The sequence below is a fragment of the Cavia porcellus genome, unplaced genomic scaffold (genome assembly GCF_034190915.1).
Source record: "Cavia porcellus strain 051 isolate PalLab524CR breed Dunkin Hartley unplaced genomic scaffold, mCavPor4.1 scaffold_7, whole genome shotgun sequence".
Lineage (NCBI taxonomy): Eukaryota > Metazoa > Chordata > Mammalia > Rodentia > Caviidae > Cavia > Cavia porcellus.
Window position 1 is genome coordinate 96,889,497 of NW_026947490.1, and position 25,548 is coordinate 96,915,044.

Genomic DNA, 25,548 nt, shown 5'->3' on the forward strand with positions numbered 1-25,548 from the left:
GACCACTGCGGTCTGGCCAGTGTGGGTTTGTCATTTGTCGTTTGTTTTTTCTTTAGTGCTTCATCTTTAATGCAGCCACTGGCACTGGAGCAGTTGCTAGATAACACCCGCTCTCTTTCCCCTTCATCCTTTTTGAAGCCACTGATTAGGAAGAGGCCTCCACCCCTTCCCCTGGGGGACCTGGCTGCTGGCTCAGCCTGTGCCTTCTCCCTGGGCTATCTTCCCAGCCCTCGGCAAGCTCAGCCCCAGTGGGCGAGCTCGGAACGTTTGGCGGAGCTCTCTCCTCTTCTCAGCCTGGCCTTGTTCGTCACTCCTGGCCGAGCAGGCAGCACAAAAAAACCGCACACTGCTGCTTTCTTTCCCGGTCCTGCTGCTCTGCCCTGCGGACCTGGCTCTTCCCCCGACTCAGCCCAGAGCCCAAATGCCTGATTTATGTCTGCTGGCTTGAAAAGAAGCCAGACAGCAACCAAATGTCTAGTGTTGCCCTGATTCTTCTGAGTGATAGCCACATTCAGGGCAGACGGGGGTGCTCAGGAGATGGCCGCTGGGAGGATGAAGGGCTCAGTGAGGTGTCAGATGCCATCTCTTCTGGTTTTAAAATGACTTTCTCTTAAGGGCCTCGGTTTTGTGTCTCCAACATCTCTTAGTCTTAGTCTTCTGTTTTATATAAACACTTGAGCGAACCGTTGATCCACCTTCTGTGCCTTTGGATTAATCCACATGTTTACAGTAGTGCACATTCTCCTGGTTTGGTAAGGTTTTATCTGTTCTCCCAACACCCCTATAACTCAAGAAATGTTTGGAAAGAGCAAAGCCCGATTCAGCTGTCAGGAGTGAGAAATATCTAGCCAGCCCTGAAAACAAGGCATTTTAATTAACTTAATTTTTTGGTTAAGAGAGTTCAGATTTGCACCTCCTCCAGTTTCTACTTGTTCTTGAGAATCTTGCTACAATGTTTTGCTCTGGTTAGTAGAAATAGTCCTCTCCCGAGCGAATGGAGTCAGCTGAACATCCACTTGCTGTGACCGCTCCATGTCAGTCCTTCACAGGGCCGATGTCATGCACACACAAAGGGGTGGGGGCTGGGGGAAGTGTGTTCACTTTGCAGCTGTGAGTGGGCAGCCAGGTGAGACAATGCAAAAGTGGTCTCTCAGGCCAGGTGGTACGTCAGATGCTGGCTGCGGCCTTGTTTTAATAGGCTGTGGATGTCTCTGAGCAGCGAGATGTTATCAGAGCTGCGCTTCAAGAAGTGGCGTTTGTGCTGACCGCAGAGGGAGGAGCCCGTGCAGGGCCCCTGACCACCGTCCACGGGAAGGCACCCCAGAGTGGGCGCAGGGGACAGGCAGCTGGGAGAGACTTTTGAGATGACAGAGCAGGGAGCTCTGCAAGTGGCTGGCGAGGGGAGAGATATAGAAGCAAACAGGCCCGCGGGGCTGGGCGTTTGGGAAGATGAGGAATTGAGTTGAAGGTGGTTTTGGCAACCAACCCTCTGTACAGAAATGATTGTTCAGTCTGTTGCTCTGTCTCTGTCTGTCTCTCTGTGTCTGTCTCTCTCAGTGCTGGGGATTACACCCAGGGCCTCACACATGCCAGGTAAGTGCTCTACCATACTTTTTTATTTTTTATTTTGAGGGGAGTCTCCTCAATTGTCCTTGCTGACCTTGAACCTGCAGCCTTCTGTGCAGCTGGGATTTTAGGCGTGTACCACCACACTAGCCAAATCCTGCCTCTGCTTTTCCGCAGCACTTGACTTTGACTCTCTTGAAGCCTCAGTTTCTTATCTTGGAGTCCAGGGGAGGCCTCTTCTGTTGGCTTCAGGCCAGCCTCTCCCATGGGAAAAGTTGCTGCTCTGGGTGGACCCTGACCGAGGCCACCGAGCTCCTGCTCATGTTTTTAAGCATTTCCAGGCGTGTAGGGTCCAGTTTGCCCGAGGTACATGCTTGCTGATTAGAGCCCGACATATGCTGAACTAAGCAAGGTGGCTGTAACTGGCTGTAACCGGAATGCTTGGTTGAGGTCAGGCTCTTGGCAATTCCCCTTTGAACTCTGGCAGGCAGTGCTGTTGCTAAGCCAGTTCTGTTTTAAGAAAATTAGAGTCAGTGTGAACTAGTTATGCAAGACTACCTGCTTTAGGAAAAAAAGCTCACTCCAATTTATCATCACTTCTCTGTTTCAAAACCACGTAGCTGTGGTATGAATGTCCGACTTTGTATTGCATTGAATAAAAATGTCATAAAAGTGGAGTGTCAATTTATGGATGGTTCTTGGCTGCTGTCTGAGAATGCACGGAATGGAGAATTGTGCATGCGTGAAATAGTTTACTGCTATGAAGTTGGTAGTCTCTGCAGATCTGTGGTCTAGGACTTGGTGCACCTGCTACCAATCTTTACAGCTCAGGTAACTGAGTGGCACTATATAATAAATCTGCGGTGGATTAGGCTCTCTCTATAATCCTTTCCAGCACAGGTCCTGGTGCTGTAGAAGAAACTTGGGGTGTAGGAGGGGGAATAGGGGACCCCCATGGTGAGGGGAGGAGCCTCCTGCCTCAGGATCCTGGGCACGGAGCAGGGGACCATCAGCTCTGCCAGCCGCCCGCGAGGCCGCTCCTGTGCTGGCCTGTCTCATGCTCCCAGGATCCACGGAGGACACACCGGAGGAAGGTGAAAGCGAGAGATACCTCAGCCAAGCCCGAGAAGGAGGAGCGAGCCACTGAGCAGAGCAGTCGCTGAAGCTGGGTGCTGCAAACGGCGCAATCTGCCGCTCCCGTTTGTTGATCTCGCATGCCATCCTGCAGTTGGCACTGCCGCTGCCAGGAACCACCCCCTCCTTTTCCTGTCTGAAAGCAGGGGAAGAGATACTGTGTCAGCGTTAATCCTGCCGGTTCCACAACCTGGATTTCCTTCTTCCCTGTGTAAGGCCATAGTGGGCCCCACAGAGATATTAGAATCGGGGAATTTCAGAAGCGAGTGGAAAGAGGCTGGGGGAATTTTTAGAAATAGAAAAAGCAACACTTAGTCTTCCCGGGTTCGTCCGTAGGTGTCAGTGGGGGTGGAGGTCGTTTTGAAGAATGGAGATCACAGAAAACCTGCTTTGACGTCAGGCCAGGGCCTGCCTGGTCCAGGCACTTGTGGCAGCTCTGCGGTGATACACAGAGGTGGGGCAGCCTGTTGGGTTAGACTGTGTGAGAATCAAGCACAGGTGGGTGAGGTGAAGCAGGCAGCATCCTTCAGAATAAGGTAGCGACAGGGTAGAGGCGAGTGAATTACTACCATTAATGACTTAGCAAACAGAAACGACTGTTAAATTCCTTAAGAAGATACTAAAATCACTCAAGTCTTTTGCCTTGTTTAATGTGCTTTTGTGGAAACGGAAGAACACAGTGAAATCCAAAAATTGTTAACAGATTGCTGCCGGGGGCGAAGGAGAAGGTGTCCTTGTTGTAAGAGTCATGGATAGCTTCTGCAGAGGACAAAGTGAAGTTACTTTTCACGAGCTATTGTGCATATGGCCTTGCCCTGTGTACATCATAAGTTGTGTGTGCCCAAAGTTGCTGCCACTACTATTACGATTTTCAGAAGTGATACTCGGACAGTCTAATCAGAAAACATAAAAAATGCCACAGGAATTTTACTCACATCCTCAGCTTAGAAAATACGAAACAGAATTTTTGCATTGAGGTTCTTAATTCTTGGAAACCCCCTCTGTCCTGGGCAGAAAGCTGACTTGCCGCTTTTCGCTTGGGTCTGGCTCTGCCCTCCCTCTGGAGTCCAGAGCCAGGCCTCTGCTGTTGGCATGACTTGAAGCAATCCTGGGTTTTATGTGAAGGGGCATTCAAGTAATACAATCATGCTATGTGAGTTTGCCTTAGAGTAAAGCCTATGGGCTCCAGCTTCTTTGGGGGAACACTCAGGTGATCAGAGAATGACAAGGTGACCCCAGGCTCCTTTGAAAGACTCCTCCCCACCAGCCCCCTCTCTTCCTCCCCTGCGTTTTCAGGGTTGAACTCATTTGTTTGCAGTAACCCTGCTACCGCCCAGCCCAGCATGCCCTGCACGATCTCTTTTCTGCCCCCTTTTAGACTGCTGGATGTGCACCCCCGTTCAGCGCTGGTAGCTAACATTTTATTGCTAGTATGTGAAAAGCGCTCAGAGCAGTGCCTGGATCATTATTCATACAACTCGTGCTTTGCCTGTTTTATCTCATTTAATCTCACAATGAAATATTTCCCCCATTTTGCAAATGAATCAGTAGTGACCCAAGGAGGCTAAATCCCCCTCTGAACCCAGACTGCCTGGCTCAGAGCTGGAATTCCTAATCTCCACTGTTTAGCCCTTGCTTGGCCCTTTTAGTCTTGCTGTTTCCCCGCAAAGATCAGTTAGCCTTTCTTCTCAAGTAGGTTATAAACTCTGCACTGAGCTCTGCACATACTTGTATGTGGGTGTACTCCCCCAGTTCCCCTACCCAGCCAAGCATTATCTAAGGACTGACACTCTCTCGCCTGGGGTGGGGAGAGGAGTAACAGCTCCTAATTGGACGATGGCTGTGATTGGCTGAATGCTGGGGTGGAGCGAGGAGTAGAATATCCTAATTGGACAATGACTGTGATTGGCTGACTGCTCTGAGTTGCAGTGTTTCGGAAAATAAATGCTGCCCTGGACCAGCTCCAGTTCTTGTGATAGTGTTAGACTCTGTCTTGTCTTAATGTTGGCAAATGACTCCCAGCTGTACAAGCAGCAGCCTCGCGGCTTCTCTGCCAAAATGTCAGGGGAGACTTTTTTTTTCTCTTCAGAGAGCAAGAGCGAGTTGGGATTGGCTGAGTAGTTCTAGGCAAAAGAAAAAGTTGTCCTTTGTCCTTAATCCTCAACTGTCTTTGCCACACCCAGGGCAGGCTGGGGCTCTGGGATCCCACTTGGTCCTGCAGCTTCTCCAGGAAAACAGGCCCAGTCCTTTGCCGCTGTCTCTTTTCCTTGGGGCTCCTGATAACTATTCCTCTGATACACAGAGTTAGAGTTATGGGCATTGCTTCTGGTGGCGTATTTGTATTTTAAAAGATAATTCTCTCACTTTTCTGCGGGTCAGGAAGGCAAAAGAGATAACTATTAAAAACGTTCCCGAGGGATGCAGGGCAGAGATACAGACAAAATTCCAGTCGGGGTAATTGTGGTTCAAATCCTGCTCCACCCCTCCCCACAGGCCACGTGACTGGGACAGCTTTTCTGGGGCATAGTTTCTTGTCTGGAAAAGGATATGGTATGGTGCCTGGCACAATAAATATTGGCAGCCTGACCCGTTGTAGCCCTCAGTGAAATATTCCTTTTATACCTCCCCCCAGGAGACCGCCATAGTCATCTTAACTTCTGTCTGCACTTCTGGCAAATTAAGAACATAATTCTTTCTGTATCTTTCATTTTAAAATGTTCTCATCCTGAGGGTTTTAAAAACATTTTTTTATTGTGAAATGTACCTTATATCCAAATAAATGCACAAAGCACATACATACAATTTAGCAGGTAGTTATAAAGTGTCACTCAAGTGACCATCAGCCAGGTCAAGAACTGGCAGGCACTGCTTTAATGCAGTAACTCGGTGGTTCTCAACTGGAAGCCACGTTGCCCCAGAAGACATTTAAACGTTTTGGGGGTTACATGTGGAAAGTGCTACAGGCATCTAAGAGGCAGGGGCCAGGGGTGCACAAGACAGCCCCACCCAAACAATTACAGCATCTGGCTGCAAAGGTCAATAATGGCAAAATTAAGAAACCCTGCTGAGCTGGGCACAATGGCCCACTTCTGGGATCCCAGCTTTCAGGGAGACTGAAGCAGGAGGATCACAAATTCAATCCCAGCCTGTACAGTTTAGCAACTTAGACCCTTGTCTCAAATTTTTAAAAAATGTTTTAAATAAAAATAAGCAGAGGCTGGGGATGGAGCTCAGTGTGCAGGCCCTGGGTTTAACCTCCAGTGCAAAACAAAACACACGTATACCTGAGATCCCGCTGCAGCACAATCCACTATGGAGAAAAGCCTGCATTTTAGAAATAGTGCTTCATCAGGAGATGAATTTTGAGTAAAATGCAGTTGCTGGAGAAACCTGTTAGTGTCAGAACTTAGATTTACGTGACACATTTTCCCATTCCACTAACTGTTCTCTAGGAGAGGAAAGAAAGGCCGCCCGGAGTTTCAGATGAGGGCTCTGAAGTTAATAGGCCGTGCTGATCACATCCATCAGCCTCCTTGTCTGTCACTGCCGACAAGGGCTTTTAATCTCCGCCATCCGTTTACACGCATCTTGGGATTCAGATACTGTGTGAGTCAGTGGAAGCCAGACGCATTCATCTCACTATTAATTAACTTGTGAATAAATTAAATCCGCGAGCATCCTTTCCAACAATGCGTTCCCATCCCTCAGCTCTCCTGACTTCCTTGTTATCTGTTGCAGGACTTAGTTGTTCGGACTGTTTTCATCCTTGGCAACCTGACAGCAAAAAACAACCAGGCTCGGGAACGCTTTTCCAGAGAGAAAGCCAGCATTGGGACCCTGCTGTCCTTATTTCAAATCTACCAGCAGCCGGGCTTGCCCTCCCCCGGGCCCCAGCAGCCCACCGCTGGGCTCAGGCTGCCGCCGGAGGCCGAGGATGTGCTCGTCAAGGTGACCCGTGTGCTGGCCAACATAGCCATCCACCCGCGCGTGGGCTCTGCGCTGGCCGCTGACCGGCACGTCGTGGGCCTGCTGCTGACCACGCTGGGTGAGAGGTCATGGGGACCCCTCGGGGCTGGGGGATTGCTGAGGGGCTGGCTGGGCTCTACGGCACCTTGAAACTCTGCGAGGAAAATGCCTCTTCCCTTCACAATGGCCTAAAATGTATTCCAAGTTTGAAAGAGGAAAGAAAAACCATGGCTAACCTGCCCCCCTTAAGTTATAATTAAAAATATAAAATACAGAAGAAGAAGCCAAGTGGTGTAGGCTTATGCATGTGTTCCCAGTATTTGAGAGGCTGAGGCAGGAGGATAGGGCCAAGGCCAGCCTGGGCTGTAGTGAGACCTTGTCTCAAAAACCAAAAAGAAATAAATAAGAGACATTTTGTTACTTACATCCATTGATTATATTTTAAGTGTAACCCAAGACAACAACTGTCCACTCAGAAAAAAAAAAAAAGGCAGGCTTCAGGTTGGACACAACTGATTATAGATTGTTACTAAAACCCACTTAAGTGTATACTTTAATAAATTTTATTAAATTTATTAATTTTATTTTATTGATGAATTTTTTTTATATTCACAACTTTAAAACAGTTATACCAGTCAGATGACCAAAACCTGGCTAAGAGAATCACAAAGAATTTAACATCCCAGTTTTTTGCTGAGACAGTCCACAGGACTCAAGTTCAATTCTCTTTTCTTCTTTCTGGTCTTACGTCACCTGTAATCACGTCACCCAGTCCTTTGGCTTGCATCTCCCCTCTCCTAGCTCAGGCTGCCACCACCCAGTGTGATAGCCTATGGGACTTAACACAGTGCCACAGATTCACAGCTTCACAGAAACGCTTTCCTCACTCTCCGCAGGCTGGAGGGCTCTTCCTTGTGGCCTGCACACAGTGTCCTCTCACCGCGTGTCCACGGGGCTTCCTTTGGTGGGAGCCCTTGGGGTGTGTGTGCGTGTGTGTGTGTGTGTGTGTGTGTGTGTGGAGAGCAGTGTGCTCTCCTGCCAGCTCACCAGTCCTCGGGACATGACTCTTATGACCCCATTTAATCTTATTAATCCTAGAAGACGCATCAACATAGAAATTGTACAGGAACACAGTTCAGTCTTCATCACCCCTGTTCCCCACCAGTACTAAGGATTAAACTCCCCGGAGCTTTTAAAAATTTTTGTATCTTGAGACAGCTCTCACTAAGTCTCTAATTTGTCCAAGCTGGGCTCCCTCTTGCAGTCCTCCTGCCTCAGCCTCCCCAGAGTGCTGGGGTTGCAGGTGTGCACCATCAATCACATCCAGCCAATCAAGAGATTCTGCCTGCTGGTGTGAGAAAAATTAACTGCAATCCAAAACAATCAGTTTAACCGCTAATAACAAAAGTTGTAGCAGACTTTGTTGCTGTTGGAGAAAGTTTAATGCCTAAGTAAAATTATGTTTTTGTGAACTCTGGCTCCCCCAACTATTCCCTTTAAGAACCATTGTTTTGAGTCCCTGAAGCAGGGTGATCAGTCCTCTGCTATGTAGTGCTGCTTTGTTTCGCTCTGCTTAGGCTGCTGTGACAAAGTGCAGGGTAGTTTAAAGCACAGAAATTTATTCTCTCTCTGTTTTAGAGACCTGAAATCCAAGATCAAGTTGGCAGCGGGGTCGGTGTGTGGGCCGAGCTCCTCTCCTGGTGTGTGCAGGGCCATCCTCTCGAGGAGCCCTCACGGGGTGAAGGAGAGCACAGGCTGATACCTCTTCCTCCTCTTACAGGGCATCAGCTATCGGATTTTATGGCCTCGTTTAACCTCCTCACAGAATCTGCCTCCAAATATAGTTTCTTTGGATGTTAGGCTTTGAGGTGTGGAGGTGAGGCGGGGCACAGATACTCAGTCTGTAACAGGTTTGTAAACCATAGGCTGTGGTCTGCTCTCAAAGAACTTAGCCTCTGTCTAGAGCACTGGCAGGTGTGCAGGCAGGAACCACCACTCATGAAAGGTGCCAGGAGCAAGGCACAGAGGGGCACGGGGCTGATGGATCAGAGCCACAGAACAGCATGGTGTGTGCCTCAGGCTCTGTGCAAGTGACAGTGCCATACATTCTTATGAACCTTTACTGTTTAAAACTCTTCTTGATCGCTAATGCCTCCCAACTGTGTGAGGGTGAGGGTGAGTTTTTGTTGTTGCGGTCAGATGAGGAAATGAGCTCCGTGAGCTCCGTGACTTTATGGGTCACAAGGTGATAAGTCGTGGCGTCCCAAATGTCGCCTGTCTGGGGAAAGGATTTATCTCCATGGCTTATCACTTCTGCATAATAACCCCCAAATCTACCTAGTCTTGAATTCTCTTTGAGGCTGCTAGCTGCACGTAAGGCATTTGGTAGAATATGCATTCAGCTGTTAGAGAAATCTGTTACAGCCACAAGCTTTTCAGCCTGTGCTTGAGCTGAGTCCCTGTCTGCTGACATTCCGTCCCCTTCTGGTAGACCCTCTGGGTGGTGCTTCTCAGCCCAAGGCGAGCGATGGAAGCCTTCTGAATCTAGCCAAGCCTACTGCTAGCTTCTGGTGATATCAGGGAAACAGTCACTCAATTATGGAAGCCAGGAACTAGGGACCATCGCCTCCCTCACCCCCCATCCAGTCTTCAGCAGGTACGTTCTGTCCACTCTGCTCCTTCTCTATGGCCACCCATACCTAAGCAGTATCATTATTTGTAATCCTGCTGGAGGCTCCTAACGAGTGTCTGCCTCTGCCCCTCTCTGCATTCTGGCCAGACTTGAGGTCCAGTGGGAGCAGAGCAAAATCACTAGAGGTCTTGTGTGCTAAGCAGTAGAGGTCCACTCCTGTGCTAGTTCAGTCTTTCATTAATCAGCTGTTTGTTGCACACGCGCCATGGGCCAGGCATTGTTCTAGGAGCCAAGAATGCACCAATGAACGAAGCAGACAAACCCTTAATTCTCATGGTGCTAACACTTCAGGGCCGGAAGATAAGTGTTAACCATGCATCACATCAGTTGGTAACCTGTACCGTGGAGAAATTAAAGTGGATCAGGGTTGGAAAGAGGAACAGATATCCTTTTATATAAAGGTTGCGAAACCCGTGTCCGGGAAGGTGGCATGTAGCAACTGTCGAAGGGGACGGGCCACGTGGCTCCTAGAGAAGAGTGTCTTGCAGACAGAGCGGACCGCAGTGCATAGATTCTCAGGCCCACAGAGCAAGGGACAGGTGGTCCAGGGGCTACTGGGGACGTCAGGACAGGGTAGCCAAGAAGAGCCCGTGGGCTGTGTGAGGTGGAGCCATCCTAGGGGTGTGAGGTGACTGGCGTTTATTTAAAGGTCACCGTATTAAGAATCAATTTATTGAGGCAACCATAGGCGAATGGAAGCCAGTGGTTCTGGGTGACTGTGGGGAGCACCCTTCGGGAGGGCAATGCATTCCCCCCAGAGGAGCCCCTGGCAGAGCTTGAGGCCAGGGACACTGGTGGCATCAGCCTGTTCTGCTCACGCAGCGCGGGCCCCTGTGCTTTTCCTCAAACACAGGCCCAGACTGACCTGACTCTCCTGGATCTGCAGTCATGGGGCCTGAGTGGTGTGCTGCCCGCCCTGCTGGGAGGGCCACCTCAGCTTTGGTGTTTTCCCTGCAGGATGTCATGGGGAAGTGAGGAGCAAACAGGACGTCCAGTGCCCTTGCACGTCCCCGGCTGGGGACAGTCACAGCTTGTCCCTGGCACCGTTGCTGTGGCTGCTGCACTCACAGGGTCATCGCTTCTCCCCTCGGTGCCTCTCTGACGCTCTCCTCCTCGTTTCGTTCCAGAATCCAAGTCACTTGATGACTGTGAGGAGCTGGTGATAAATACAACAGCAGCGATCAACAATTTGTCTTTCTACCAAGTGAAGAATTCCATCATCCAAGACAGAAAGCTGTACATTGCTGAATGTAAGGGTTTGATCTGATTAAATACAGAAGGACAGGCATCCCTGGTTTTTGACCTCTGCCACAAATATCTCAGAGCACGATCTGATTTTAAGAAATTAGAAAATGGGGGCCATCAGTGTATTAGTTCTTTTATTATCATTTAGTTCGTACAAATTTATTTTTGCAGTGTGAGGGATTTGAGCCCAGCTCCTCCCTCTTGCTAACTAGGCTAGTGCTGTGCCGTTGAGCTGCATCCCCAGCTAAATTTTAAATCTTTATCAGCATTTAACATGAGATTGGTTTGGCTTTAACTTAAAACCCAACCGATTTTATTTTGCTTGTTATCAACTCTAGTGCTCTTAAAACTTCTTGTAAGCAAAAACATGGATGGAATCCTAGAGGCTGTGCGTGTTTTTGGGAATCTCTCCCAGGACCATGACATCTGCGATTTCATTGTGCAGAAAAATGGTGAGTTAACAACACTGAAATTTATAAACACACACTTCTTGCCAGCAGTCAGCCGAGTGGTTCCAGAGCTGAGAGACGATAACATGATACTTGTTTGTGCTTTGGGAGAGGTGGCACCCTGCATTCGTCCTGAAGGGGAGGTTCTCAGCTCAGGTTGCTGAGATGGACCTACCCACTGAGGACACTTAACTCGTCTCCCTCACCAAGGCCCACTGAGTACCGGGGGAGATGGACTGTTTAATGAAGACCAACGTAGCATTTCTGCCTTGGGAATGGAATCGAGAAATGTTCCCCTTCGTGTGCTAGAGTGTCTATTTCATTTTGCAAATTGCATAATTGCAAAAAGTAGAAACAACCTAAATGTCTGTCACCAGCCAAGGAATAGCTGCATAAATATGTATACCGTGCACCAAAACATTCTACAGCAGTGGTAGTGAACCTGTGGCATGTGTGTTATTGAGTTTTCCTTTTAAAACAAGGGATGTTAATGCATGAGTTGTTTTTTCTAAACGGAAACTTCAGCATTCAGGTTTAATTGCGGTGTTGGTGCTTTGCGGTAAATAAGTGGGTTTTGGGTTGCAGTTTGGCACTTGGGCTCTAAAATTTTGCCATCAATGTTGCAGCCATTAATAAATGACTTAGTCACGTGTCAATATGCATCAACTTAAACACATAATATAGGGACAAAAAAGCTAGAGATATTAGTGGGATATATGCGGAATAATGCCATCAGTATAAGTTCAAAAACATACAAAACTGTACTGGGGCCACTTGCAGTGTGGTACATGCCTTATGACCTTAGCCACTTGGAGGCTGAGGCAGGAGGGTCATTGGTTGGAGGCCAGCCTGGGGAACTTAAGAAGGCACTACCTCAAAATAAATATGTACATACATGAAAAGGGCTGGGGGTATAGCTCAGTGAAAAAGCCCTGGATTCAATCCCCAGCATTGTAAAATAAACAACACTATCCCAGGGTATTTCTTATGTGTGTGTATTCATATAATAAAGTATAAAGGGTATATGAAATGATAAACTCCATATTTAAGACAGAATATACCTATGGAGAAGAAAGGATGTGCAAAGATGTAAATTTGGACGTGTGATGTTTTATTTCATTGACAAATTGTGTATGTTTGTTATCTACAACATGTTTTGCATGTACTGCTCTAGTTCCCGTACTGATAGGTGGCAGCTACCCAAGTATTTACACTAACTGTGCACTATACGTCTCACATATCTCATGCGAGAATAATTTTGAAACCTCGGTTGTCTGTGTTCATCACAGGAAATTTCAATGGTGCAGATATAAACAGCAGAGGCGGCAAACTGCCACCTACCCTCTCACTGCCCCAGAGATAACAGTAACTGTCACCTCTCGGGCATGTACTCTTCAGGGCTCAGGCCAGAACAGGGCTCTCAGGAAGAGGTTAAGCACACACCTCTTCCAAGTTGCCCCAAGGAGGGCAACCGCCTTGCTGGGGTCAATTTGCAGCAGTCTGAGCATCTTCTCTCCCGTAAGGCCTCGGCAGATAGGGAAGACCTCATCACAAGCAGACTTTCCACCCGACTCTGCATTTCCAGAGTTCCTCCTGGAGGGTCACAAAGGCCCCTGAGTTAGAGACAAATGTTCCCCGGATCCCCTTCTACCAGCAGGAACTCTAGCATTGTCCTGGGGCAGGAGCTGCTGCCTGGGTCAGTTGTAGTAATGGACCTGGGCACGGGGGAACTGGGAGTGCGGAGCAGACTCTGGGAGGAGCGGTTGTTGGGGAGCCCATTGCTGCCATGTGGATAAAGACTTAGGAAAAATGGGTTAGGTTCCCTGACAGGCTTCAGGTACTGCAAGCCACTCCCACAGACCATTTTCCATTGTGCCATTTGTGTAAAACAAGATACATGCGGCTGTGAGCCCAAGACTTTCACCAAACTGGCATTTGTTCTCTGCTCTGCCAGTGCACAAGTTCATGATCGCCCTGCTGGACGCCAAGCACCAGGACCTTTGCTTTTCTGCCTGTGGCGTTCTCCTCAATCTCACTGTGGACAAAGACAAGCGCATTGTCCTAAAGGAAGGAGGCGGCATTAAAAAGTAAGTGTCAAAACACAGAGTCAAGACTCAGGGTTCAGAGGATGCAGCTTCCTAGGAGCTCAGGTCTGGTGTGTTCTCCGGGCCAGAGGTATTTCAACATTATGAACCCCAGGCTGGGGTAAGGAGGGGACTTAGGTTCCACTAGATGCTTAAAATCATTCACAAGGGACGCACTGCTGTCTTAAATCTGTAGATTTTATTTTAAATGTTGACCATTGAATTGTATACGCCGCCTATTAACTATCACAGAATAATCATCATGCTAAACGTGCAGAAATTAAAGGCAGGCTCTGATGTCTCAATTTGACTTTTTATAAACTCAGGCTAATGGACTGTTTAAGAGATTTTGGCCCTACTGATTGGCAGCTGGCCTGCTTGGTCTGCAAAACTTTATGGAACTTCAGTGAAAATACCAGCAGTGCTTCGTCCTGTTTTGGAGATGAGGACACCAACACACTCCTCGTCCTCTTGTCTTCATTTTTAAGTAAGTGAATCTGTGCGCTTCATCAGTGCAAGAATGGTGTTTTGTATGAGTCAGTATTGATGTGGGTTTGGGTAGCTGTTTTTCTATAAGCAAGGAAAGAATGTCGAAGGTTATTACAATTTGGAACTCTCTTGAAGAAACTGAATGTTATCTTCAGTAGGGATGGGACTTTTTATTCCTACAATACAGGCATGATTTTTTTAATGACTTTTTTCTTTTTATTTTATAGGCTGCATAACTACAAGTTCAACGTAACTATTTCTGTTGGTTAGAAATGTTTTGATACTGTCGAAACTGAAAAAATATGACTAAAAGCGACTTAAATGTTTTTAAGCGAATCTCTACATTTGAGTTAGTAGCTAAGTTAGTTATGTTAGTTATCATATAGGAGTGGGTCTGAAAACTGTTTGCATCACAGTGGGGTCCATATCCTTAAAATGTAGAAACCAAGTTGTGCAAACTAAAGAGGATCACTTCTTTAACTTTTTATCAGTACCAAGGATTGAACTCACAACTGCCTGCTTGCAAGGCAGGTGCTTATGCCACTGAGCTAAATCCCCAGCCCCCAAGGATCACTTCTTATTTTGTTTGTTTTGTTTCTGTTTTCAGGGTAGTTTTTTTCATCCTGGATTAAAACAATGATCTGGGTCAGTACATGAGTTGAGTGTTTTCAGTAATTTTTTTCTCCACGAGGAGAAGGCATAACCACCATTGTCCAGCCACTGATTGGCCAAGCTCTGGGGAAAGGTGTCCTGTCCTGTAACTCTGAAGCCACTGGGTCAAATCCTCCCGCCTCCTTGCTTTATTTCTTGCGAGTGTTTAAACCTGAGGCTTACCCTGCCTGGAATCTCTATGCATCGTCTCTGTGGGAGGGCCAGTTAACATCTACCCTGCACCAATGATCAGGTTGATAATCGAACATACACTTACAGAGAGCCTGATGTTCCCCTGAGACCTGGGGAGTCCTGGAAAGACCCCCCCAAAGTGTGTTGTCATAGTGTGTTACCTAACAGGCATTGAAACTCAGAAGTTATTTGAAAGAATCAGTTGTACTAGATTGTTGTGAAATTTGCTTTTTTTCCCAAGTAATTATAACTTTGCGTGTGTGTTTAAAAATACAGAATACAGGAGCTGGGGATTTAGCTCAGCGGCATAAGTGCCTGCTTTGCAAGCAGGCAGTCGCAAGTTCAATCCTGGTATCGATAAAAACAAAAAAGACAAAAAAACAAAAACAAAACAGAATACGAAAGCATTAATTGGTTGGGTTCACAGTCTGCCCTTGAGTCTTAAGCTTTCTTAGGAAGCTAAAGGATGTACTCTGGCTACCTAACTCACTTCTCCAAATCCTTTCATTTAGTCACCTATTTGGTGCTAGGGAGGGAGCCAAAGGCCCCTTCTGTGCTTAGCAAGTGCTCCAGCGCCTTTGATTCCAGTGTGAGTGGAGCATTGTAATCAGCTGTGAAATAAAAAGAAATACTCATTTTGGCCCATGCTCCGGAATTCCGCTTGAGGAGCTGGGGTGGGACTGAGGAGCTGTGCTTTAAAAGTGAGTTGGACGTGCGGTGAGGGGTGGGAACCTTGGCTGCGGTCAGTGAGGGAATTCAGGAAAGGATGCACCAGCGCAAGTGAAGCCAGGAAGCAAGATGCTCCCCTGAGAAGCCGGGGCCTCTGGGCACAGGCATTGTGAGCCCCACCCTTGGGCTCCAGAGCGCTTGGCCACGGAGGAGAAAGTCCTCTCTTCTCTCCCCTTGCTTCCTCTGGGCTCCCGCCACCTCTGCACTTCCATTGCTGCGCTCAGTAAGCTCAGTAAGCATCTCTCTGTGTCTCCCCTGCTGCTGGCACGCCGTCCTGGGTCTGCCTTTCAGGAGGGAGTTGCTATCGGCTTAGTGAATCACTTTCCTGTGGCCTAAGGGTTTTGTGTGGGGGTGACAGGCAGGCTAGCTGTGGCTTCCTCTCTTACCTCAGTCTGGGGCAGTCCGTGATAAATAACCAGGAGTGTGGGGCCCCACTGCACTGCATGAGGACCAGCAGGGACCGCGCTGGCTGCAGAGCTGGGGGCCGCATCCGTGAAAGCTGATTGCCATCATTCTGTTCCCAAGTTTCCAGCGTTGGGCTATTCGAGTTTCTAGCCTTTGCCTGTCCCCCATGCCCTGTGTGCTGTGCAGGTGCTGCCGTCCTGCCAAGCTCCTTTTATAGTTCTGAAGCCCACAATCCTACGAAAACCTCTACTTATTATATAGCAAATTGCATAATCACGATTTGTGTGATTTCTCTTGGGTTAATGTTCTGTAAATTTCTCCTTTCCAACTCAGCCACTTTAGGGGAAAAAGAACATTGCCTCACACAAAGTAGGCACTTGACAAGTGCTTGTAGATTAAGAACAGTAGTGTTACCTGTGTTTTCGTAGCGCTGCATACCTTAGCTTTGGGAACTGTAGGTGTGCCTTGTGTGGGGCTGGGGCCTGCACCTAGGGCTCTGGGCTTGCTAGGCAAGTGCTCTACCACTGGCTTATACCCTTAGCCCTAATGGTGTTACACACTTTTAAAATTTTGAAAATTTTTGAAACATATCCTCACGCACCAAAAAAATGTCTGGCGTCATTAGCTAAGTGACAGATGAAGAGTCAGTCTAGAAGGGTTAGATGACTTGCCTTAGGACACATGATATCAAAGCCAGACTTTTCATCAGGAGATAAACATCTCGCCTGTGTTTTTCTGCTGTTCCATTACACAGTACATCCTGACCCCAGGCCACCCCTTGGAAGGAGCCTACGGCATAGATAACAAAAATAAACAGAGTTTGATCAGGGAACCCAGCCACAGTACAAACTATGATGCTTTCTCACATGACGAAGAGCTCCTAAGGATTATGAGGGCTGGGGCTCGTGGGCTCTGTGGTCTACACTGCTCCTAGGCTTTTTCCAAGCGAGGTGAGCACTGAGACCCTTACTTCTGACCCTTCCAGGGCCACGGTTGTATGTGGATCATTGACCTGCTGCAGTGAAGCGGGCATGTGGGGAATTAAATTTCAATTCTTTTTCAAAGATAGCTTTAATAGAAGAGGTTATTTTGAACACAGTTTGAGCTAGTAAATCACAAAGGCACATGTTAAAAAATTGGGCTGTTTCTGTAAATAATGGCCAGGCAATTGATATAGTAATAAAAGTTTGCTAAATTTTTTTTGCAGGGTGACTAGGGGAAAAAAGGCAGAAAGTTCTTCTATTCAATATGGTTGAAATGTTGAGGCTTTCTGGAAAGAAGCTTAAAAAAACATTGTCTAAAGCTTTCTGGTATACTTCAGTTGCTTCTTACAAACTCCCGATTGATGTGTTTACCTGGAAGTTCTTAGTAGTAGCTCCTGGCACCCTAATCGCCATGACCCCCTCTCCTGCAGCGGCTTTGTGTGCAGCTGATTGTCACAAATGGGGCGAACACTAGGTTATTGTGTGCTCGTAAGGTGTGTGGAACCTGGCACTCAGATTTGGTGACGAGGCCTCTGCCAGGGAGCTATCAGGTGCTTCTGGGACGGATGAGGATTCTGGTTCATGAGAGAGAGATCAGGACAGTGACACATCCCTGCAACAGCTGCCTGGTGCTCCAGGGCAAGCCGGGAAATAGTGCCCTAATGCTGTAATCCACTTGACCTGTAAGGATGACCATGTTGTAATTATCACTGGCAGGTTTATTACTTTGAGTGTTTTAATAGTTTCTAATGACCTTATTTCAAATTTTAACATTTAACCCAAATGTTTGTCTGGTGTTTTTTGTTGTTGTTTTTGGTTTTTTTGAGACAGCAGCTCACTGTGTAGTCCAGGCTGGCCGTGAACTCACAAGGATTCTTCCATGTCAGTCTACTGAGTGCTGGGATTATAGGCAAGCACCGCCTTGCTTGGCTTTCAAATTTTAGTATATTTGAAAGTATGCAATGTATGAAGAAAGCTTAAGAGTGATTGGTTATCTAAACCAATCCTTTTCGTGCTGTGGGTTATGAAATCAACTTAGTTGGTTGTAACCCACATCTTTTGAGTTTTTGAGACAGGGTCTCACTGTGTAGTTCAGGCTGACCTTGAACTCACTATGTAGCCCTGGCTAGCCTGGAACGTGTGGTGATCCTCCCACCTCAGCTTCCAGAATGCTGTGATTACAGGTATGCACCACCATGCTGGCGTCCACATTCTTTTAAAAAATGAAATAATCAGTTAAGTGTGGTGGCTCATGGCTATAAAGACCTTGTCTGAAAATTTAAAAATGAAACGATCTGAGGATGTAGCTCAGTGTGGTGGCCCTGGATTCAGTTCCCAATATTGGAAACAAAGAAAGAAACTCTCAAAGAAAGAAAATATCAGAATATATTACGTGGAGTCATTCTGTTGTGAAACATGTTGTTTGTTTTAATTTTTTTTAAAATTTTATTTAAGGAGAAAAAAAGCAGAGAAAGGGTACAAGTTATACAGATTTACAGAAAAAAATAAACAGTAGGAAATCACTAGTTAATGGATTACATATTGTCATCTTAGAAATAACTGTTCAAGTCACAAAATTAAAGCTTGTAAAGTGAACATTCCAACAGTGAGACTGCAAACAGCTCTGTTCAATGATCCAATAAAACTCAGTGATATCATTTTCTATCTTATACACTTAAATATACATGCAGTTATATCATTTAGAGCACTTTCTTTTCCTCTCTTTTGTACAATGACAATTACACATTTTGGGTTTTGTTACTCCCACAGTTCTTATTACTTTTTGGAAGGGAGTAGAACCAAATGTGACATAACAGAACAGAGTCAATCAAATCAAAAGGGTGGACATAATAGATAATGTAAAAGCATAATACAAGGTGATCAACAATGGTTACCATAATGCCTCCCGCTATCTCTAATAGAATTGCCTATATCATCAGTTATAATAAAATTGAACAAAACAGTAAAGAACAAAACCGACAAAACCAAAACATTGGAGACATTATAGGTCTTCAAAAGTAGATAAAAGTCAACGAGAATGGGCATCATAATGAATCTCACCATCTTCACAGCTGTTGCCTAAACTTTCGAACCTGGTACTATCAAGCAAAACAGAATAGGGGGACATCAGTCAAAAACAAGATGGTGAGAGTAATACAGGGCTTTAAATCAAGATAATGGAAAGTCAAAGTGGGTTACTATAATATATCCTGCTATTTTTTATTTATTTTTCCCTTAATTAAAAGGATAAAAATAAAAAAGTAAGTAATGAAGTGGACATTGAGATAACAGAGGTCATAACAGCAAAACAGCGCAGATCAAAACATAACCATTTAAGCAGAATAGTGTTTCACCACCAGATAATCCTGACATAAAAGTAGTTACCATATTGTCTCTTTCCTTGAAATCTTTGAGTATAACTTCGTATACTGTAGCATCAAATATATCAAAACAATGTAAAACCATTTAAGAGAATGACAGCATTACAGGGTATTTAGAATCAACTAACAGAAAATGAACAATGGTTTCTGTATAATCTCCTTGTCTTTAAAAGTTTTTGCTTATACTATCGTACATACTAAAATCCAGTAAGATACAACCTGTTTAGACCATTGGAGACAGAAGAACAAAAGCTTGATGAGACTTCAAAACAAGATGATACTAAATCAGTATTACCTATTAAGACGTCATTTTCTCCAAAATAGCTGTTCCTATCATCCAGTCTTCTCTGCCTCATTTCTGTTGAGCTCTTTTTCTGTCATTAGTTGTCAGTTTGTCTTCTTCATTTTGTTTTCTGCTCCATTCATTGTGGCCTTTCTGCCACTATTTCTGGGTTCTTTGTATTTTTCTTTTTTAGAATATCCTGCAGTATTCTCTGTAGAGTTGAATTGGTGGTTGCAAATTCCCCTAGTTCCTCTTTATCCTGGAAGCACCTTGTTTTTCCATCCAGGGATAGTTGTGCAGGATATATCAATCTTGGCTGGAGATTATTATCTTTCAAAGCTTGAATTATTTTCCCCCATGCTCTTCGTGATTTGATGGTTTGTGCAGAGAAATCTGCTGTAATTCTGATGGGTGTTCCCTTGTAAGTGGTCTGTTTCTTGTCTCTGACAGCTTTTGATATTCTGTTCTTGTATTGAATTTCTGGAATTTTTATTATTATATACCTGGGTGTTGCTCTGTTTGGGTTGTAGGTGGCTGGGGTCCTGTATGCCTCAGACATCTGAGTATCTTTACCTTTTGCTAAATTAGGAAAATTCTCCTGGATTATTTCTGTGAGTAGCTTTTGTAGCTCATTTGTTTGTGTCCCTACTTCTTCTTTTATGTTCTTAATTCTTAAGTTATGGATCCTCTTATCATCTTCTTGTCTTTGTATTATTGCTGTTTGTTTCTTTGTTACTTTTAAGAAGTTTTTCATTTCATTCTCCCATATTACAAATCTGCCCTCCAGTTCAGATAGTCTGTCCTTAGTTTCTTTCAAGCTGCGAGTTTTTGATAGAGTTTTTAGTTTCCTGGTAGTCTCTTTCAACCTGCTTCATGTATTCTATGCTTTCTCTATTTTCTCCATCAAACAGTTCCCCCCTCTTTTTCTGATCTTCCATTCCACCATCTGTTTTTTCTTGGGTGGTGCTTAGCATTTTTCTAACTATTCTGCTTACATCTAGCTTCAGGTCATTAATAACTTCATTCCTGAACTGATCTATGAGGCTCTCTAGATGGCGCTTTATGTCTATTGGTGCGGTGTCCGCTATTGCCTGTTTCTCAGGATTGGGGGCTGAGGAGCCTTTCTTGTTGCTGCCTCTTCCCATATTCTTTGTTCCTTATATATGCAAGCTTATATAGGAGGCCCAGCTTCCCTCCCTGTCAGCCACAGCCTGATCAAATTGCACCGGCTCTGTGTTCCCGCCCACCACAGCACACCAGGAAATTGTAGACCAGGCAGCCTAGGCAGGGCCCACCCCTCCAGGCCACCCTCAGGCTCTGGGATCTGGGTTGTGCCAGCCTACTGGGTCTCCGCCAGCAGCGTCACATAGGCTAGGCACCTCTCACCAATCCCGCTTGAGAGGGGGATACGTGGCTGAAGTCACTGCAGCGCCCTGTTCCCGCAAGTCTGCCCAGTCCCAGAATGTCCTCCGCTGGAGTCAAACTGTGGAAGAGTGTCAGTTTCTCTCACTCACCTCACCACAAGTCAGTGCACAGCTCCCCACCCGTCCTGTTTTCAACTCCGTTCTCTGATTCCCGTTCTCAGAGCTTCCGCGCGTCTCTCTCCCTGCCGAGCCGATGTAGACGCAGCCGCCGCGCGGCGGGAAACCCAAATCGTGGCTTCCAATGCCGCGGGCTCCAGCCTCCACACTGAGGCTTTTCTGTTCCTGTTCTAGCACCAGGACTGCATTCCAAGTTGGTTTCTCTCAGCCCAGTTCATTCTTGGGTCAGCAGAGCATATCTCCACCTGCTTATGACTCCTTATTCCGCACCTTTCCTGAATTCTAAGCTGGGTCTTTCAGAGAGCCTCCGTAGCTGCTGCTATTTGTCCGCCATGTTCTCCGGAAGTCCGAAACATGTTATTTGTATATAACTAAGTAATGTATTCAGTGTTACATGCATTTTTACTGTGGGTCACTGTAAGTTTGAAAATCACAGATCCAAATTTTCATTAAACTAGTTTGTGCTAGTTTTTGAAGTGCTAGTTTAAAACTTCAATATCTAGTACAAGGCATGTCACGGAGCACTTTGAGTGTTTGCCATGTTTATGCTGAAACTGCACAGCGCACGCGTTTCTCTCTATATGGCAGTTTAGCAACTTTCGTGTCTTTTTATCCCAATTTAGAATTAATATGATCTGAATATTAGATAAACTAATTTCTAAGGATCAGTAGGCTGGAACTCAAGAGTAATAAAGAGAGGAAGAGAGAAGGGAGGGCAGGAAGGAGAGAAGGACGGAGAAGAAAACCAATGGAAATTCTGTAAAAATCACCAAATCCAATCAAAGCCCCAGGGAGAGGAAGGGCCAGCCCAGCGCGTGGGCCTCCAGCAGCTTGGGGAAGAAAGGTATAAAACCAAAGGATTCCTCCCTTAACTGAAGCTTAGAAATCAGCACATCTGGAAAGGAGTGAGAAGAAAATCTAGAAATTCGAAGTCACTCAGAATCTAGCAGTCTGGAAGTAGCCAACGGGAAGGGATTTGAAGACTTCAGGTCCGCTCTGCATCTCCCCCAGGGGCCTGGTTATCTCGTGAGGAGGGGAAGCTCACTTGCTTCAGGGTTTTGGAGAGAGGTGCCTTGCAGAAATGTTGGCATCTGCCTGGAACTTATCTCAAAGCTGCATAGCTGTCCACTCGGTCGCCAGCAAGAGGTACATGCTGGGATTGGACACTCCCTTATCTTAGGCTGGGTGGTGACAGTAATATCTTTAGTGCCAAAGTACACAGGAGCATACACAAACATTCAGTGTATAAAATCTGATGTAATCAGAGTAATGAGAAATATGTTTGGAAATTATGTAAGTGGCAGCCTTTGTGGTCATCTGGGGACTCAGTGGTTGTCATTTGAGAAGTCAGCCTCAGGCCACAGACCTAGGAAGTGGCAGAGCCAGCATTCTGACTGGCAAGCCAATGTTCCCCCCCACCGTCTGTCACATGGAGGATGAGGTAAGGCCTGATATAAACAAGTAAAAATGTGACAAATTGGCACAGAAACTCCAGGAAACTATCTTCCTACTTGGGTTGAATACACCTACGCTCTTCACAGAATTCAGGGGTCCTTGCATAATGAATAACATTAAAGTTGTAATTTGGCTTTTTTTTTTCATTTTTTAACAAAGGGAATTTTTTTTCATTACCTATGGCCTTGCTTGGATTTGAACACTCCTTGGAATTGTCAAATTTCCTCATTTATCAGTTATTGGAGTAAATGTGAGATGAGGATAGGTGTGTAGATTATCTCTTTAAAGAAGTCTGTCCCTACTGCTTCGAAGCTGAGAGTTCTAATTTTCAGTCAGGTTTTCTGCATTTATATTTGCAATGTTGAGGCTCAAACCCAGGCCCTTGCTCTTGGTAGGGATCACTGAACCCCTGGGCCACATCCCTAGTCCCTTGGTAAAGCATCAGAGTCACCCGGCCCACTTTCCCAAAGGATTTCTGACTCCATCATAGAAGTTCAATAACTTTCCTAATGCATATGTCAGGATGCAACCTATTAGTACTTTGGTTATCCTGACAAACTGTAATCTGATTTCAGATGCAAATTTATATGTAAAAAACAAAGAGACTAAAAAAGTTCAATTTAGAAATTTTTAAAAAAGAAAACAGTTGCCCTATTAACAGAATATATTTGCTTTAAATATTTATAGAGAATAAAAGAGGGTAAAAATCCTGGTGTGGTGATCCCTGCCCGCTAACAACACCAGCACTCGGGGTGAGGCAGGAGGATCGCTGCAAGTTCAAGGTGAACCCCGGCAACAAAGTGAATCCAAACCAGCCTGAACTGTGTAGCAAAACCCTGTCTTAAAAAGACAAAAAAAGAGTTTCACGGGGTGCGGTGGCTTGCACCTATAGTCCAGGCTACTTGGGAAACAAGGAGGAGCATTTGAACCCAAGAGTTTAAGACCGACCTGAGCAGTGTAAGGAGCCCCCCTTTCAAAATACACAAGCCTGTCTTGCATCACACTGGTATTAAAGATGATCCAAGACCAGTTTTACTCGTGTGATCAAAAATCAAACTCTCCACTAGGATTCTATGCCCAAATAACGACCGCAATTTCAACTTTTCTGGTACAGATGAGGAACTAGCACTGGATAGCAGCTTTGATCCAGATCTGAAGAGCTATCACAGACTTCAGTGGGAAACAGAGTTCAAGCCTGTGGCCCTGCAGCTCCTAAACCGGATTCAGAGCCGGTACGCCTTGCTGGAACCCCTGCCTGTGCCTTCTTCCTGACGACAGAAACAGGGAGTCGGGTCTCCCTCACTCCTAAGAAGTGGTAACCACTGTGAACTTTTTTAGTATTAATGAAATGTTGCGGGCCGGGGAGGCGGCTCAGCGGCACAGCGCCTGCCTGGCAAGCGCGAGGTCCTGAGTTCGATTCTCCGTACCCCTCCCCTGCCCAAATAAAGAAATATTGAACGTTTTTAAATTACGGATTGTAGTGAAAAGCCTAAGTATTTTAAGGTAAACGAGCATTTCTTCTTATTAGGTGTTAGGGAGAAAATGAATGTACATGTTATTGATGAGAAGTGTAAAACAAAAATGCATTTTTAAAAACATGGCTTTTTCTTCTATTTGGCAATAATTTAGCGTTAGTTTTAAAATTCCAATTTAACACTTTGTCAGTTTATTAGTTAAATGAACTGTTCAGTGAAGACTATTATTTTATTTATTAATTTTTTAGGGTATTAGATATTTGACTGTAGAGGGATGGTAAACAGGGATGGGACACGTTTCTGCGCAGGCGGTTATTCTAATGCTGACAGTGTCAAAAAATAGGTTTTCTGGTTAGGGACCAGCATTTTTTGGTCCTAGAAGAGAAAGAATAGGCAGAAAAATAGAATACTGCTGTGAAGCGTCTGCTTTTATTAAATGAGTGACGTAGAGGAGAAGGTATGTTCCCCTGTGTCTTCAGGGACTAGCAGCCCTTACAACCGTCACGCTGGGTGCCCAGCGGGGTCCCACAATGGGCAGGGTAACAACAGAGGGCAGTCGTAGTGGACCGCAGAGCTGTTTGGATTCTGATTTTCCCGTGCTTGGGTTGGCCTTGAGCACTTACATTGTAAAGTGAGAACAGCGTCTGTTTTGTTACAACGTAGTGTAGAATCAGCCATTAAATGGCCAGGGTGTCCACTCCCGTTTAGTACTTGTGGAAGAGCTAAGTTACACATTGTAATGGCAATTAATTTCACTGTGTGTATGTGTGTGTGTGTGTGTGTGTGTGTGTGTGTGTGTGTGTGTGTGGATAAGTTGGGTTTTGAATACGTGATTTAAAAATGCAAATCAAAATTACTGTTGTTATCCCTCCTGGCCAAATGAAGATTTGGAAATCAAAGTCAGTTTATAACTCTGCTTAGGGAGAAGCTGTGAATAGCTCTTACCCTGAACGTAAACAGGCAGCCGTCCCAGACTGATGGGTGTTGAAGCCCGTTAGTAAGCTCCATTTCAGTCATGTGGGACTCATCCATGGCTGGGGCTCAGCAAAATCCCAAAGGCACTTTTCACTGCATTGTAGTCCATAATCTGTAAGTGCACGCTGGTAGAGTCAGTCCAATAGTTGAAATCACTTTGAGCCTGAAGGACTAATCTCCAAAATATTTCAGGATAAAAGTCTGTGTTAGATCCATAGCAAGCAAACAATCAAGCCCTTCCTCACCCAAGATATGCTCCCCGCCCCCCCGGAATTTATAAAAACTCACTGTATGATACCCTTAGACCTAGTCTCCTTGCCAAAAAGCTCCCCTGCAGACTTGTGTAAACTGGACTGTTTGCAACGACCCACTTCCTTTAAAAGTTTTTGCCGTTGAAAAAACATAATACATATATAAAACCTCCCATCTTAAGTATGCATGTGGCGTAACTGCTTTTAATTGTAAGATTCAGTGGTGTTAAATAAATTCACACTATTTTGCACCCTGACTGTAGAACTTTTTCATCTTACAAAATGAAACTCTATACGTCTTCAACAATTCCATACTTCCTGTCCTGGAAAACACCACTGTCCCTTCTGATTAGCACAAGATCTGTGATCATAAACATGGAATCAGGCAGTATATTTTCATTTTGTTTTTGTGTTTTTATTTTTTTATTCTGTAACTTTGCTGAACTTAAAAAAATTTTGTTCTAATAGTTATTTTCTTATGAGAACATGCTATCTGTAGAGATAATTTTACTTCTTCCTTTCCTGTGGTGCTATTTATTTCTTGGCTAATTTTTTGGGCCAGGACTTTGCAGAACTATATTAATAAAAGTGATAAAACCAAA

General features: G+C 45.5%; 1 protein-coding gene across 2 annotated transcripts in view; it reads left to right on the forward strand.

The window, feature by feature from the left end:
* Positions 1-25,548, forward strand: part of Armc2 (armadillo repeat containing 2) — a 99,910-nt gene extending 74,362 nt beyond the window's left edge. For both annotated transcript variants that reach the window (XM_003466015.4, XM_023563456.2), the window contains exons 13-18: positions 6,439-6,745; positions 10,486-10,608; positions 10,942-11,055; positions 13,007-13,139; positions 13,463-13,623; positions 23,360-25,548. In XM_003466015.4, the coding sequence (XP_003466063.1) occupies positions 6,439-6,745; positions 10,486-10,608; positions 10,942-11,055; positions 13,007-13,139; positions 13,463-13,623; positions 23,360-23,517 (996 nt within the window). In that variant the 3' untranslated portion in view covers positions 23,518-25,548. The remainder of the gene's footprint in view (positions 1-6,438; positions 6,746-10,485; positions 10,609-10,941; positions 11,056-13,006; positions 13,140-13,462; positions 13,624-23,359) is intronic.